The 14,554-nt window shown below is 25.9% G+C and overlaps 1 protein-coding gene across 1 annotated transcript; it reads left to right on the forward strand.

The window, feature by feature from the left end:
• The first annotated feature begins 561 nt into the window (after nucleotides 1-561).
• On the forward strand, nucleotides 562-11,719 carry LOC145975224 (aminopeptidase N-like). The gene is made up of 12 exons (XM_083105562.1): nucleotides 562-664; nucleotides 1,759-2,284; nucleotides 2,397-2,894; nucleotides 3,970-4,156; nucleotides 4,496-4,649; nucleotides 5,924-6,005; nucleotides 7,395-7,765; nucleotides 9,032-9,309; nucleotides 10,559-10,755; nucleotides 10,930-11,277; nucleotides 11,366-11,435; nucleotides 11,581-11,719. Exons 2-12 carry the CDS (start codon nucleotides 1,779-1,781, stop codon nucleotides 11,707-11,709), a joined length of 2,820 nt encoding a protein of 939 aa, XP_082961688.1. The 5' UTR covers nucleotides 562-664; nucleotides 1,759-1,778; the 3' UTR covers nucleotides 11,710-11,719.
• The last annotated feature ends 2,835 nt before the right edge of the window (nucleotides 11,720-14,554 follow it).

The raw sequence follows: 14,554 nt of genomic DNA on the forward strand, positions 1-14,554 counted from the left end.
TATCAAGATTAAAAATTCTTCTGGAATTTTCACAATTTTCAAACATAGACAGTTACACAGTTCAGTATATTGTGCATTATTAAATTGGAAAATGCAATCATGCTCTTTAGCAATACCGTATATTTGCTGCACAATGTAAAACGCTAAAAGTCGTAAAGTGGCTGGGTTTGCTGTAATTGTAATTTTTTTTATATATGTATTTTTTTAATATATATATTTCTCTTTTCTATTTGGAAATTATCCAACCTTTTATCGTACCTCTTGTGCAATATGTATTATCAAATTTCGTTAAAGATGTTACGCATCTTCTTTTGTATCTTGTATAATAATTATCGTACTCACATACACTTGATATTAATGAGATTGTTTATTCGAATTTAATTATTCCAATTAAATTATATGCTTATAATTATATATATATATATATATATATATATCGTGAGGGCGAAAATTTCACTGTCACCCTGTATATTGTTACGTATGCCAACAGAGCCATCAGTTTATGATAGTCTCTTGAAACGATAAGTTCGCGATTGAATGCTTTTGGTGTTAAATCTGGTATTAAACCTGGCTGATTCAACTAATAGAATAAGGCATTAAATATATAATAAAATATTTATCTTTCTTTCTTTAAATGTGCATACAAAATTGTGTGGAGTAACAGGTAACGCTTTTATTTTATAAAAGACATTTTCTTTAATTTTCAAATGGACTAATCCATTTTATTGTAAATATTATTTTTATCTTTTACATACATTACAGTTAATAGAAATGAAGACGTATACATTTGTACTGTAATAGCATGTTTCGATCATTTTGACATATAGAAAATGTAAAATTTATAAGCTAAATTTCTTTTTGACATTACAAAATTATTTTGTAATTAAATTTATATTATTGCTATAAAATTATCTAAGATATAAAATATGTACTATCTCATTATCTAAGCTAAAAAATTATCTATCTTAAAAGACGTATAATATTACCTGTGTTTTGTTTTTAAAATATTTTTTATAAAGAATATCTAGGCCCAGTAGGATATGTTAATTTAAATGTGTAATGAACGAATGAATAACAAATAATGAATAAGTAACATTTTATTCAAAAAGATGTGTTATAAAAATATTAACATAATTGTTTTTAGAATTTTGTTCGAATGTTTGATACAAATCGCTATATTATCAAAATTTCAAATATTTGATGATACTTGATTTCCGTTCAGTGTTTATATTATGTTATATATATGTTTTTAATATGTTTCTTACTTAAGGAACAAATCAATCTTGAAATAACATGTTAGTAAACATACAGTCCATATCACGTATAAAATCGCGTTGTTCAGAATATACCTTCATTTCTCATACATTTTAATGCTTATATTATATATATATATATACATATACTGAAATATGTAATTGCGCTGGAAGAAATCTTAAAGATAGCTAAATTGAGATAAATAAGAGTTATGTTTATTGTGCTTGTCTTATTGAAATTATCAAAATACGTCCGTTTGTCTCCTAATATTTAAATCCGAGAAAAATATTTCATATGTCGTTTCACTAAGTTTTATCTAAGTATTTATCTTTTCCAATCATTCCTTTATTTATTAAACTGTATTATTTTAATTTCTTTTTAAATTAATCGTATTTTCTTATGAAACGTTAGTAAATTCTTTTGAACGTTTTTTTCACACAAAAGTCGATTGAATTGCATACTCTTTGTAAACATCCTGTTTTAACGCAGGAACGTTTTTTACAGATATCCGAACAAAATTTAACATGACATTCTTAAAACACTTACTATTATTAAGTAATAGTATAATATACCTTGCCATAATGGCAATAGCAAGTTCTATGGATGGTGAAGAATCAAAAATCAAAGGAATCGATGAAGAATCGAAAATCGTGCGCAGTGTATTAAATAACAAATCAAGCAATATATCAGATTATATACTTCCGATACATTATAACATAGAGTTAATGTTACACAATAATTATCTCCATAGCGAATGCATAATCACTTTATATATTTCTTATGCAAAACAATACATAAGTTTTTATGCACCGGATTCAGCGAATATAATTGTATCGACATTAAAGAAAAATAATAGTATGGTTTATAAAACAAATTCACCAATTTTTATTAAAAATAATATTGTCGTGCTCGATTTCGGTGATGTCTCGTTGCGTGGAATGTATGATCTGTATATAAAGTATAAAATCTCAATTAATATCGTAAGGGAATCTTTCGGAACTCCGTACATAAACGAAGATGAAGAAATAGAGTAAGTAGAAGAATATATGAAATATCAAAAACAAATTGTACATTTGTGCATTCTGCGCTTACAATTATCTAAAATTAGTCATTATCTAATGTTTATCATTAAAATACGGCAGGTGGTTAATCGCAACAGGTATCCAACGAAAAAATAGGTACCAAACGAAAAAACAGCAAATATTTCCATATTGGGACAAGCCAGAATTAGGAATTACTTTTGTTATTTCCATAATACATCATCCAAAATACAAAGCTTTGTCAAATATGCCGATACGAGATACTGAATTGACGAACGATAATATGATATGGACATACTTTCACGAGACTCCTTTGATCTCCATATATAATGTAGCATTTCTGGTATCCGGTTTTCATCAGATCATCTTCTTGGATCATGAAACAATTCGCTCATCCATATGGTTCAGACCACAATCGGAACCGCATCTAAAATTTGCGAAAACTGTTATTTCTTCCATCAATGTATACATGAGTAATTGGAATATTTTGTGGAGAGCCCTTAATCAAACCTCTGTTTCATTTGAGAGCAAAGTGGATCATGTCGCAATCCCGGATTTACAAGATGAAATCAAACAGACTTTGGGTTTCATTTTTTATCGGTAATATATATAGTGAAAAATATAGATATATTTTAAAAACTATTTTAGGTAAATGTACATAAAAGGTCAAACCTCGCCGATTTTATCGCCACTGAAATATGTTATAGAGAAACTTTTTCTAGGTAATTCTACGCAAGAAATAAGTGGGGGACAACATTGGTTTAGAAGATACAACAAATTGAAGTTTCACAACTTTAATGCTTTTTATCTCCGAAAATATTGATTTGAGAAAAAAAATTTTAAGCCAAAAATAAAGCCTGAAAAACTACAAAAAGGTTATATGCATTATTTTCATAAACCTACTATTTTAGCTGTTATATAAAAAAATAATTATTTTAAATACATTTAATACAATTAAAAAATATCACAAATGTATGTGTACACACACACACACATACGCGCGGGGGGTGCAATGGGGGCCTTCGGCCCCCTTTCCGCAACCACACCGCCGGTAGGAGATGCAATGCGAAAAGTTCAATCACAATGGATATATGCCGTAAGTTGTAAAGCGAGGTCTACCTTGCCTACCGGCGGGGCAGTTGCGGGAGCGGGGTGGCCGAAGGCCCTCCCTTGCACACCCCGCGCGTGTGTGTGTGTGTGTGTGTGTACACATATATTTGGGATATTTTTTAATTGTATTAAATTGTATTAAATTCTATATAAATTTAAATTGTATTAAATGTATTTAAAATTACTATTTTTTTATATAACAGCTAAAATAGTAGGTTTATGAAAAAAATGCATATAACCTTTTTTGTAGTTTTTCAGGAGCTTTATTTTTTGCTTAAAATTTTTATTTCTTATATCAATATTTTCGGAGATAAAAAGCATTAAAGTTCTGAAACTTCAATTTGTTGCATCTTCTAAACCAATACCGTCCCCCACTTATTTCTTGCATAGAATTACTCAGAAAACCTTCTTCTACAACATATTTAAGTAGCAATAAAATCGATGAAGTTTGACCTTTTATGCATATTTACCCTATTTTAATTACATATTATATTGTAATCTATTTACATAAGAAATTATATTAATATCCAAAATTTTTCATACATATTAGTATAATTATTTTTAGAGAAGCAGATATCACTTATAATGAAGAATTAGATCCTGTCGCATACAAAACGATAATTGCGCGCTTAATTGCACGTGGAATGATACAAAAATATATTAGAAATCTGTTCAGTCCAACTTACTTATGGCCTCATACATGGCTAAACGAAGGATTTAATATATTTTATCAAGCATACATTATAGACAAGGTTATTTTATTACTAAAGCTATTTGAATACGCAGTCAAATGATTAACAGTTTAGCAATGTAGATAATTGTTAAATATTTGTTCAAATATTCTGTTTTATTTTTTAATTATAAGAAATGAGAAGAATCCAAGTTTTCAAAATTTCTAGAAATCCGGTGCAAGAAATTTAATAAGAACTAAATATGTATATGTTTTTGTATTAAAATTACCGCAGAAAAATTTACACACACAAACACACATACAAACTGTATTCATAACAATAGCATATAATAAGCCAATTTTAATATGTACCAAAAACTTTTATTTATGATTAGTTATGATTATATCGAATTGATTTTAGGCTCTGCTAAATTCCCGGATGATGGATTTGTTTGTAGTTCAAGTTCAACATGAATTACTCTATCTAAATACCTATGTTGTTATAAATTCTACTATGGAATATAATATAAGCTATCCTGAAAATTATATACAGTCTTCTTTTTCTCATATCAAAGGTATGGGTATAACACTGCATAATTAACTAATTAAATAATTATAAATTTCTCAATGTTAATTTCATAAAAAATGAGAAGCATTTTATAAACAAAAGACCTCGTACGATACTTATGGAATATAAATTTTGATAAAATTTGCAGAAACTCTGAAAATAAATAGTTTATGTGACAAATCAAAAGTCACAATAAGCGTGATATCGGTTGATGGAGCCGTTTCATCACTACAAGCGTTCAAATGTCGAAATAAAGCGTTATTTCAGAACTGCTGAGGGAAAATAAATGTATTATTGAGTAGAATCACGCACAGTTTATCACTTTTATTAATATACAGGGTGTCCCATTTTAACTTGGACAGTAAAATATCTCAAAAACTAAGCCCAGCAAACAAAAATGTTTCAGACAAAAGTTGCATGGTTTCGAGGGTGCCATAAGATGGTATCATTGGTTTGACCTTGAAGAGTCATTTGAAGGTCACGTGAAGGTCACTTCAATTTTTTTAAATGGAACACCCTATATATTTTTGCACATTCTTGTAGCTTATCTCGAGAGCTTTCCAAAACACTATAATTAAGTACCTTTTTGTTAAGTACTTTTTGAGTTATGAGGCTTGAAATAATTTCTTAATTTTACATGAACCGTAAAATATCTTGTAAAATATTCATTTTTCGAATATCTTACCTTAATACTTTTATGTACAAAATAATGAGAGGAATCAATTGGTGTAAAGAAAACACATAGTTGTTTTTAAGAAAAAATATGAAATTGTTAATTGCAAATTACATATTTTTTCTTCAAAACAACTATGTGTTTTCTTGTATATCCATTTGTAAAATTTAATTTAATTATTATTATTTTTAATAGATTTTATTATAATATTAGCAGAAACAATAATAAGAAAAATATCTAACTAAAATTTAATTTTTATATAACTTTTATGTAATTTTATAATGTATAATTTTGTAAATTACAACTATACATGTTTATCGAAGACTTCGAAAAATCATAATAAAATATAAAACGATTTCTTATAATTGTTTAAAAGAAATTTATTTTTATCAAATTTTTCATCATTCAGTATTTATCTATTATTATAAATTATTTCGTTGAAATGTATTTAACAATTTTCTATAGCTGCTTACTTTGATTTAATTACACAAATTTTGTGTGTGATATATTTAGTTTCATTATTTACAAATATATTCACAAACCTTTATTGCGCATTTCAATAAAGGGATTTTAAATATACTAAATTTTTTTTCTTTTATACATTATAGGATCCATTACATGGCGCATGTTAGAACGAACATTGCCACCTGATATATTTTTAATGGGATTTCAGAAATATTTCTATAATCAGTAAGTATAATGTATTGTAATGTAATAATATACATCATACTCTCTAAAAATGAATCAGTGTATTATCACTGAAAAACAGTAAATAGTTACTTATTACAGCAGTTATAAGTACAGCACTGTAAATCAGTGATATTTTATTGAAAGAAACAGTTAATTATTTTGTGTTTCAATCAGTAATATTTCTCAATATTAGTAATATTTCTTTCGTTATTGTCAGTAATATTAAACTACAATTCATCTCTCTATCTGTTTCATATAAACTTAAAAATTTTATTTATATTTACTAAATATTTATTATATTAAAAATTTTATTTTATTTATATATATTACATGCATATTGAACTTGTTATTTTAAATGGATAACGAACGAATAATTTTCATTAAGTCGCCAGACATTTATTTGTCCGACTTATAAAGATCGATTTAATATCTGAAGCTTCTCTATTGAGATTGTATCAGAAATTAAATCGAAGTAATACTTCTAATTTTAAATGTCGCTCTTTGCAAACTTTATATAATTCTTATGACTAAAATTAAATACGAGAGAGATAGCGATCGTAGCGGTAAACGAACGAACTAGCGATTACTGGTTTTACAGTAAAATTTATTGGTTTTACAGTGAATTTTATTTTAACTGACCATAATCAGTGAGATATAAGATAAAATAACAAAAAAGTAAGCGTTTCCACTGAAGATCAGTAAAATACTCACTGATTCTTAGTGAAATTTTATTTTACTGTTTAAATAAGTGATATATTCACTGATTCACTTTTAGAGAGTAGAGGAAAAGGAAATCGAAATATATAATAAGATATTTATCCCATTGTAAGGTTGATAAGACATAGATATTTGAAATCTCAAATTTATACTGTTATTTTATATTTATGAATTTTTGCCGAGATTGTGAATTTTAACTTGAGTTTTTTTAAATAAATATATGATAGAGATTCATATTTTTTAAATTATAAACAATTCAAATTAAATAATATTTGGAGAATCTAGTTTTATAAACATACAATATAAACATTCTAAAATCTTAGTAATATAGAAATTAAAATTATTATTTATTCAGTTAAAACAAATGCTTATTAGCAATATACAATTATTAATAAATATATATAAATATTAATATAAAAATGTATAAACATGTATAAAATGTATAAAATATACATTTTTAAATATATTATATATATATATATATATATATATATATATATATATATATACAATCAAATTAAAGTTTTATATTTATATCTCTTAAGGAGTTACATTATAAATTAAAGTATGAAAATGAATTATGTGTAAATTATATGATTTTCTTTCTTATTATTATTTATTCATTAAGTTTGATATGTGGTGTTAAAATTATCATAATATTAAATCTTATAGATACAATGAACCTACAGCAACAATTTCCGCTCATTTATGGAACGCTATGAAATCTGTCATGATTGAATTAAATCCCAAGTATGATTTTAATATAAAAAACATGATAGATTCGTGGATTATGCAGAGGTGTCCTTTCGTGTTGAAAATGACGCGAAATTCTAATTCTAATTCTAATGATCTCTTAACCGTATCAGTAGAATTTTACAACAAATTAGATGAGAAAATATATTATATACCTTTTACTTATACTACGGAGTTTAATCCCAATTTTACAATAACTTGGCCGAATATTTGGTTAACACCATTGCATTCAAAAGTGCATATCTTTCTTGAGAAAAATCAATGGATTATATTCAATTTACAACAAGCTGGTAAATATTGAATAATAAATTTACATCTATATTGTCTATTATATAATAATAAATTTACAATTATATTGTATATAATTTCAAGTATATATATTTCAATATATAAATACATATATTTGTATAATTATTAAATATATACATATATATATATATATATATATATATTATGTTTGTAGTCGAAGCCATTTTATGGTTGCACTAAATTGCATATCCAAATTTTCAGAATTGTTCAATTCTTATACATACATACATACATACATACATACATACATACATACATACATACATACATACATACATACATACATACATATATATATATATATATATATATATATATATATACACAGGGTGTTAATGAATATCTGTTACAAACTTGTAGGGTATGCAGAAGATTTAAAGTAAATCAACTTTTAATAAGGAACTCATATCCGAAAACGCACCGTTTGCTAGCTGCAGGCTGGATCTGTTGATATGTTTAGTATTGTTGGTATGTTCAGCAATGTCAAAACAAATGACTACAGTAATTGCTCATAATGACGACCACCAACTTCAATGCAAGCATTGCACCTGCGAAGCATGTGTGGTACATACATTCTTTCCAAAATGTTAGGCGTCATTTGGATTTCTCGATGTCATTATGAGCAATTATTGTAGCCATCTGTTTTGACATTGCTAAACATTTTTGTAGCGTAATGTAAACAAATAAAGTTATTATGAGAATTATTCTTAATACTGAACAGTTCCAGTCTGTAGCTCGCAAACGGTGCGTTTCCGGACATGAATTTTTTATTAAAAGTTAGTCTACTTTGGGCCCTCTACATACTCTAGAAGTTTGTAACAGGTATTCATATACATATATTTACATATACATATATATATATATATATATATATATATATATATATATATATACACACGTATATATATATATATAGTATCATATATATCATATATGACATAAATTTTAATTAAAAATAATCATAAGATGTACTAAAACTCATATATATAATATGAGATATAACAAAAGATATTACAAGAATATTGAAATTTTAACAATATATTTGAAATTTTCATTTCTTGCTGTAAAATGTAGAATTGCTGATACAGCCTTCATGTTAAATAATAAAAACGGTAGATACAAACTTCTCTAATAATAATAATATATTTAATATCGAAATATCTTTAACATCTCGAAAAATGCTTATAATTAATATATATCATTTCAAAGTATTTAATAATCGACAAAAGTAATTTATTTTATAACAGGATACTATCGCGTCAATTATGATATTGTGAACTGGCGAAAAATTGCACAATACTTAAATTCTGAAAAATATTGTAATATACATGTTCTCAATCGCGCGCAAATCATCAATGATGCGTTTCATTTTGCGATAGAGAAGAAACTTGAATTTTCCGTATTTTGGGAACTCGCTTCTTATTTGGCACAGGAAGGAGATTATATAGCATGGTATCCTATGCTCAAAGCATTTGAATTTTTGTCGAATATCTTCCCATTCTTGGATTTTTATCTTGAATTCAAGGTATATATATATATATATATATATATATATATATATATATATATATATATATAAACAGTTCTTATAAAATATCATCCATTATGACAATTATCTATTGATATATAATATAACAATTTCGTATCATAATAATGATTTTTCTAAAAATAGATATATGTAGTAAGTTAAACAAGAAAATTGATTATATAATAATATTCAATTTTTTTGTACCAAAATTCAGAAATTTAAATTCAAGAGGCGCTTATGTTACATATTTATGTTATATATTTTTCTTTGTATTTAATACAATCACATAAATTTTGAATATTTCATCAAGTTATTTTTCTACAATAATAATACATTAGTATTTACATGATAATTGACGATTAATTGTGTAATTAATATTTAATTAGTTTTAGGAAATTATAGAACACAGTATATAACACAATTATCTTTCTTATATTAATTTTCTTCCGTAGTATTCGAATATTTACGCTGTTAAAAATATACAAACATTTTGCATAGAAATTGACTTATATAATTTTAAGATAATTTTTTTACATTATACAACACATAATAATTTAATATATAATAATCCACTTGTAAATGCTTGTTTTATAAAAGAATTTGATATTTAAAGTTTAAAATACTTAAAACCTATATTTGATATGCACAGATTTAAATTAAGAAAATAACTCATCATATATCAAAATCGATACATCAATCGATACATCAATATGTACAGACTAAAATATATATACAGAGTGTCTCGTAAAATATGATCGTGCGTACCTCGACTCTTGTTTTTTCATGGCTATGCGATACTCGCCGCTGACACACCTACCGCGCATATCTTACGATCTAGCCTCGCGAAACGCGCGTTTATTCACATTTTTAATTAATATTTCAATAAATTAATGCGAAAATTGCAAAATGGTGAAGGACCTTTGTGTTGAGTTTATTGCGTTTTATCCACTCACGAGCGTTAGCACAATCTTATGAAACACTTTGTATATCGATATATCTATGTTAAGAATCCATTAGATCATATAAAATCCATACCTATTTAGATGATAAAATATATACACAATTATCACACACAAATGAGAAATTGGTAAATTTGATTATTATGGTGTTGATGCTACGAAGTCACATAAATATTAAAGAAATATAAAAGAAAATTATCTAATAGAAATGTTTGTTTGCGCGTACATTATATTTGTTCTTGTAAATAATAAATAAACTAAATATAATGATACTTATTAAATTTTAGGGAGTGCTAAGGTTTGATTTTATGCAGAATTTTAGATCTAATTATTGGAATCTGTATGACGAAAGTCACATCAGCGATCATGCTAAATGCTTAAAACAAGAACTCGCAAAGTGGGAGTGTATTATAAATGAAAATCCTTGCGAAGAAAAGTCTAAGCGTCATTTGAAATGGCATCTAGCAAATCCTATAGAAAACAAGTAATTCTTTTCATAATATTTTATTCTTTTTCTAGGATTATTTTTTTATATTCTGCATATGTTTGAGAAAATGAGTTATCACTTATTTCAAAAATTATTTATAAAACACTAAAGAAACTATTAACACAATTTCGTTAAAAGATTTTTATTTCTTTTCTGGACTGTCTACTGCAGAATTTTGCCTGGATGGAAGAGATGGACATATTGCAATGGTTTGAAGACGGCACATCGTGATACATGGAATAAAGTTTTTAATGATTACATGAAAGGAAATAATAAAATATTAGAATGTTTGGCTTACAGTAAAAATTCTGAAATTATAATCAATTATTTAGAAGTTATCGCAAATACTGTAATATTTCCAAAAATTTCAAAACCTTTGTATAATCAATCTCATCTTCAACTTGAATCGACAGAGCGAGCTTATGCCTTAAATGCTAATATTTTCCTTTCCATTCTTGAGAGGAATACTAAGTACATGCTTACAAGTTTATTAAATAATTACAAAATAATGAGACACAGGTAACGATATTATTTAATAAAGATATACTACATGTAGACATGAAGATTTATTGAATGAATTATAAATGTACTGTTTTATTCTTCATAGGAAAATCAATAATATTGTGACATTAATTGTTATAATTAACAATGCTTATTCTAAGGGACAGTTGGGTGAGGTAAATTTTAAATAAATCAAATTTCTATATTTTATATAATATTTTTCTATAATTCTGCTCATAATGATACTCTGTATGTGTGATAGTACAATTATTAAATACGAAATCATTTATTGATAATAATTATTAAATTAATCCATTTTAGATAAAGAAATTTGTAAAACAGGAACTGGAAAATTCAATCATTTCTAATGTTGAATACAAGATAGAAATACGCTTGTCGGAGATCGAAAAACAGATAAAATATTTTCGGTCTTTATTCATTTCTGTTTAGAAATTAAAAATACAGCATATATGATTGTAATAATATTTATAAATGTATATACTTAATTATTCCTAATGTCATATAAAAATTAATAATTGTTTAATTGTATTTAATTAATATAATATTATAATTGTACAATATAATATTAAAAATATTGTATTGTATAATATTGTATAAAAATATTGTATTGTATAATATTGTATAAAAATATTATATTATATTACAATATAATTCATATTATAAACATTATATATATTTTTAATATTATATTATTTTACATATTATATTGTATTACTTATCTGTGTTACAAATTTAATACATAGATATTGATTATATATTTACGTGTGTTTATTTTACACAGATACGTACATATACAGGTTGTTTCCAGTTTCTCGGAACAAAGTAAAACCATTAGTAGATCTCGCTAAAGTGAACTCCGCTAAAGAAATCCTATACCATTTTGCAAGAAACCACGTAAAATTTCGAAATATAAATTACAAAATATTTAGTTACAGTGGGACGACCTTTCTCGCGGTGCGCTTCTAATCTCGCGCATTGGCCGACCTTTTTTAATTAATATCTGGAATTTTACGTAGTTCCTTGCAAAATGGTATGGGATTTTTTAGTTCAGTTTAGCGAGATCTACTTATGGTTTCATTTTGTTTCGATATACCGAAAACACCCTATATATATTTGAATCATATACTGCAATATTAATTATACAGAAATCTCGACTCTAAAAGTTACTTCTTCTTTAAATAGCAAAAGTTTTGCAGAAAATATGAAAGTTTTTTAAAGTATTGTTTTATTAGCAACTTTATTGCATAGTAAGATCAGAAAAATACATTTAAACATCAGATAAAAACATCAGATAAAAACATTAAATTCTCGTGTGCATTCTTTTTTATCTCAGAATATATTAAAATTTTGAAATATCATTGAAATATAAAAAAGTAAAAAAAATTTAATTTCTCTTTCTTCCTTTTGCCTTTGCTCTCCCTTTTTCACGGGTTTCCGTATTGTAACAAATTAATAATCACGAATATGTTCTCAACCAAATCGTCATTCGTAACAACTGTATTATTGTGAATTATATTCGGACTAAATTTTGCGGTAATACAAAAACACATGCAAATTATCACGTTGAACACGTTAAATTATTTATTTATATTGCGCACTAATATATTAATCATATTATAATCGTTGCAAATCTTTTCTTAAATATATTTAAGTTGAACTTATTTAACTTGTAAAAAATGCATAAAAATATGCTGATCAAAACAGAATTAAAGAATTAAAATCTCGAATTTGAAAAAATATGTAAGCTTATAAAGCTATCACGTTATATAAACATGTTATTGAAGAAATGTCAATAGTGATCGATCTAAAAATGGTACCAAAAATATCTCGCGATATTTATTACTTGAAGAAAAATAGTACACTTGTATCGCGCTTATATACGTAGTTACATTTTCCGCAATGCGGAAATCTCAGGCACCCTCGAGGCTGCTTGACCGAATCATCAATACTCGAGTATCAATTTGCCATTTGCACTAATATCGATGATATACGCTGCTATCAGTATTTGAGTTCACGAAGCCAAATCCTCGCGGATAATCCTAATCGTTGAAACGATGCAACGTTTCATCTGCTAGTCCCGAACTGGAAGCCTACGACGATCGAATCAGATTGACGTCGTTTAAGATTTATATCTGGCCATGAAAGAGATTTTTATATCGGATCGCGAGAAAGAGGGAGAGGCGAGCTCGGAGGAGTATATATTTTAAAAGTCAACAAAAATCGAATCAGCTGAGATAAAATCTGATTCTCTTATTTATGTTTTAATTATAAAGATAATGGAAATATCAATAAGTTAAACAAAAATTAAATTTTACATTTTAAAATCAGAGATTCTTAATATATCGCATTCTTTCCTTACTTTATGCATTGATATTATTTTATCATATACTTAAATTATTGTAATATATTTTTTTATGTCATTCTTATAATTATTATACATTTAAGAAAATAAAGTGAGAATAATTTGCTTTAATCTAAGATATTACGATTGAAGACACGTGAAGTATCAAGATTAAAAATTCTTCTGGAATTTTCACAATTTTCAAACATAGACAGTTACACAGTTCAGTATATTGTGCATTATTAAATTGGAAAATGCAATCATGCTCTTTAGCAATACCGTATATTTGCTGCACAATGTAAAACGCTAAAAGTCGCAAAGTGGCTGGGTTTGCTGTAATTGTAATTTTTTTTATATATGTATTTTTTTAATATATATATTTCTCTTTTCTATTTGGAAATTATCCAACCTTTTATCGTACCTCTTGTGCAATATGTATTATCAAATTTCGTTAAAGATGTTACGCATCTTCTTTTGTATCTTGTATAATAATTATCGTACTCACATACACTTGATATTAATGAGATTGTTTATTCGAATTTAATTATTCCAATTAAATTATATGCTTATAATTATATATATATATATATATATATATATATATATATATATCGTGAGGGCGAAAATTTCACTGTCACCCTGTATATTGTTACGTATGCCAACAGAGCCATCAGTTTATGATAGTCTCTTGAAACGATAAGTTCGCGATTGAATGCTTTTGGTGTTAAATCTGGTATTAAACCTGGCTGATTCAACTAATAGGATAAGGCATTAAATATATAATAAAATATTTATCTTTCTTTCTTTAAATGTGCATACAAAATTGTGTGGAGTAACAGGTAACGCTTTTATTTTATAAAAGACATTTTCTTTAATTTTCAAATGGACTAACCCATTTTATTGTAAATATTATTTTTATCTTTTACATACATT

Source organism: Camponotus vicinus, unplaced genomic scaffold (genome assembly GCF_025532165.1).
Source record: "Camponotus vicinus isolate PSW18456_S1 unplaced genomic scaffold, iyCamVici1.0 SCAF_7, whole genome shotgun sequence".
Lineage (NCBI taxonomy): Eukaryota > Metazoa > Arthropoda > Insecta > Hymenoptera > Formicidae > Camponotus > Camponotus vicinus.

Excerpts from the sequence above, each read along its gene's own strand:
- LOC145975224 (XM_083105562.1), top strand. The coding sequence starts at position 1,779 with ATGACATTCTTAAAACACTTACTATTATTAAGTAATAGTATAATATAC. Across the intron at positions 6,006-7,394 it reads CAGAAATATTTCTATAATCA|ATACAATGAACCTACAGCAA; the intron begins GTAAGTATAATG and ends TAAATCTTATAG. Across the intron at positions 7,766-9,031 it reads ATTCAATTTACAACAAGCTG|GATACTATCGCGTCAATTAT; the intron begins GTAAATATTGAA and ends ATTTTATAACAG.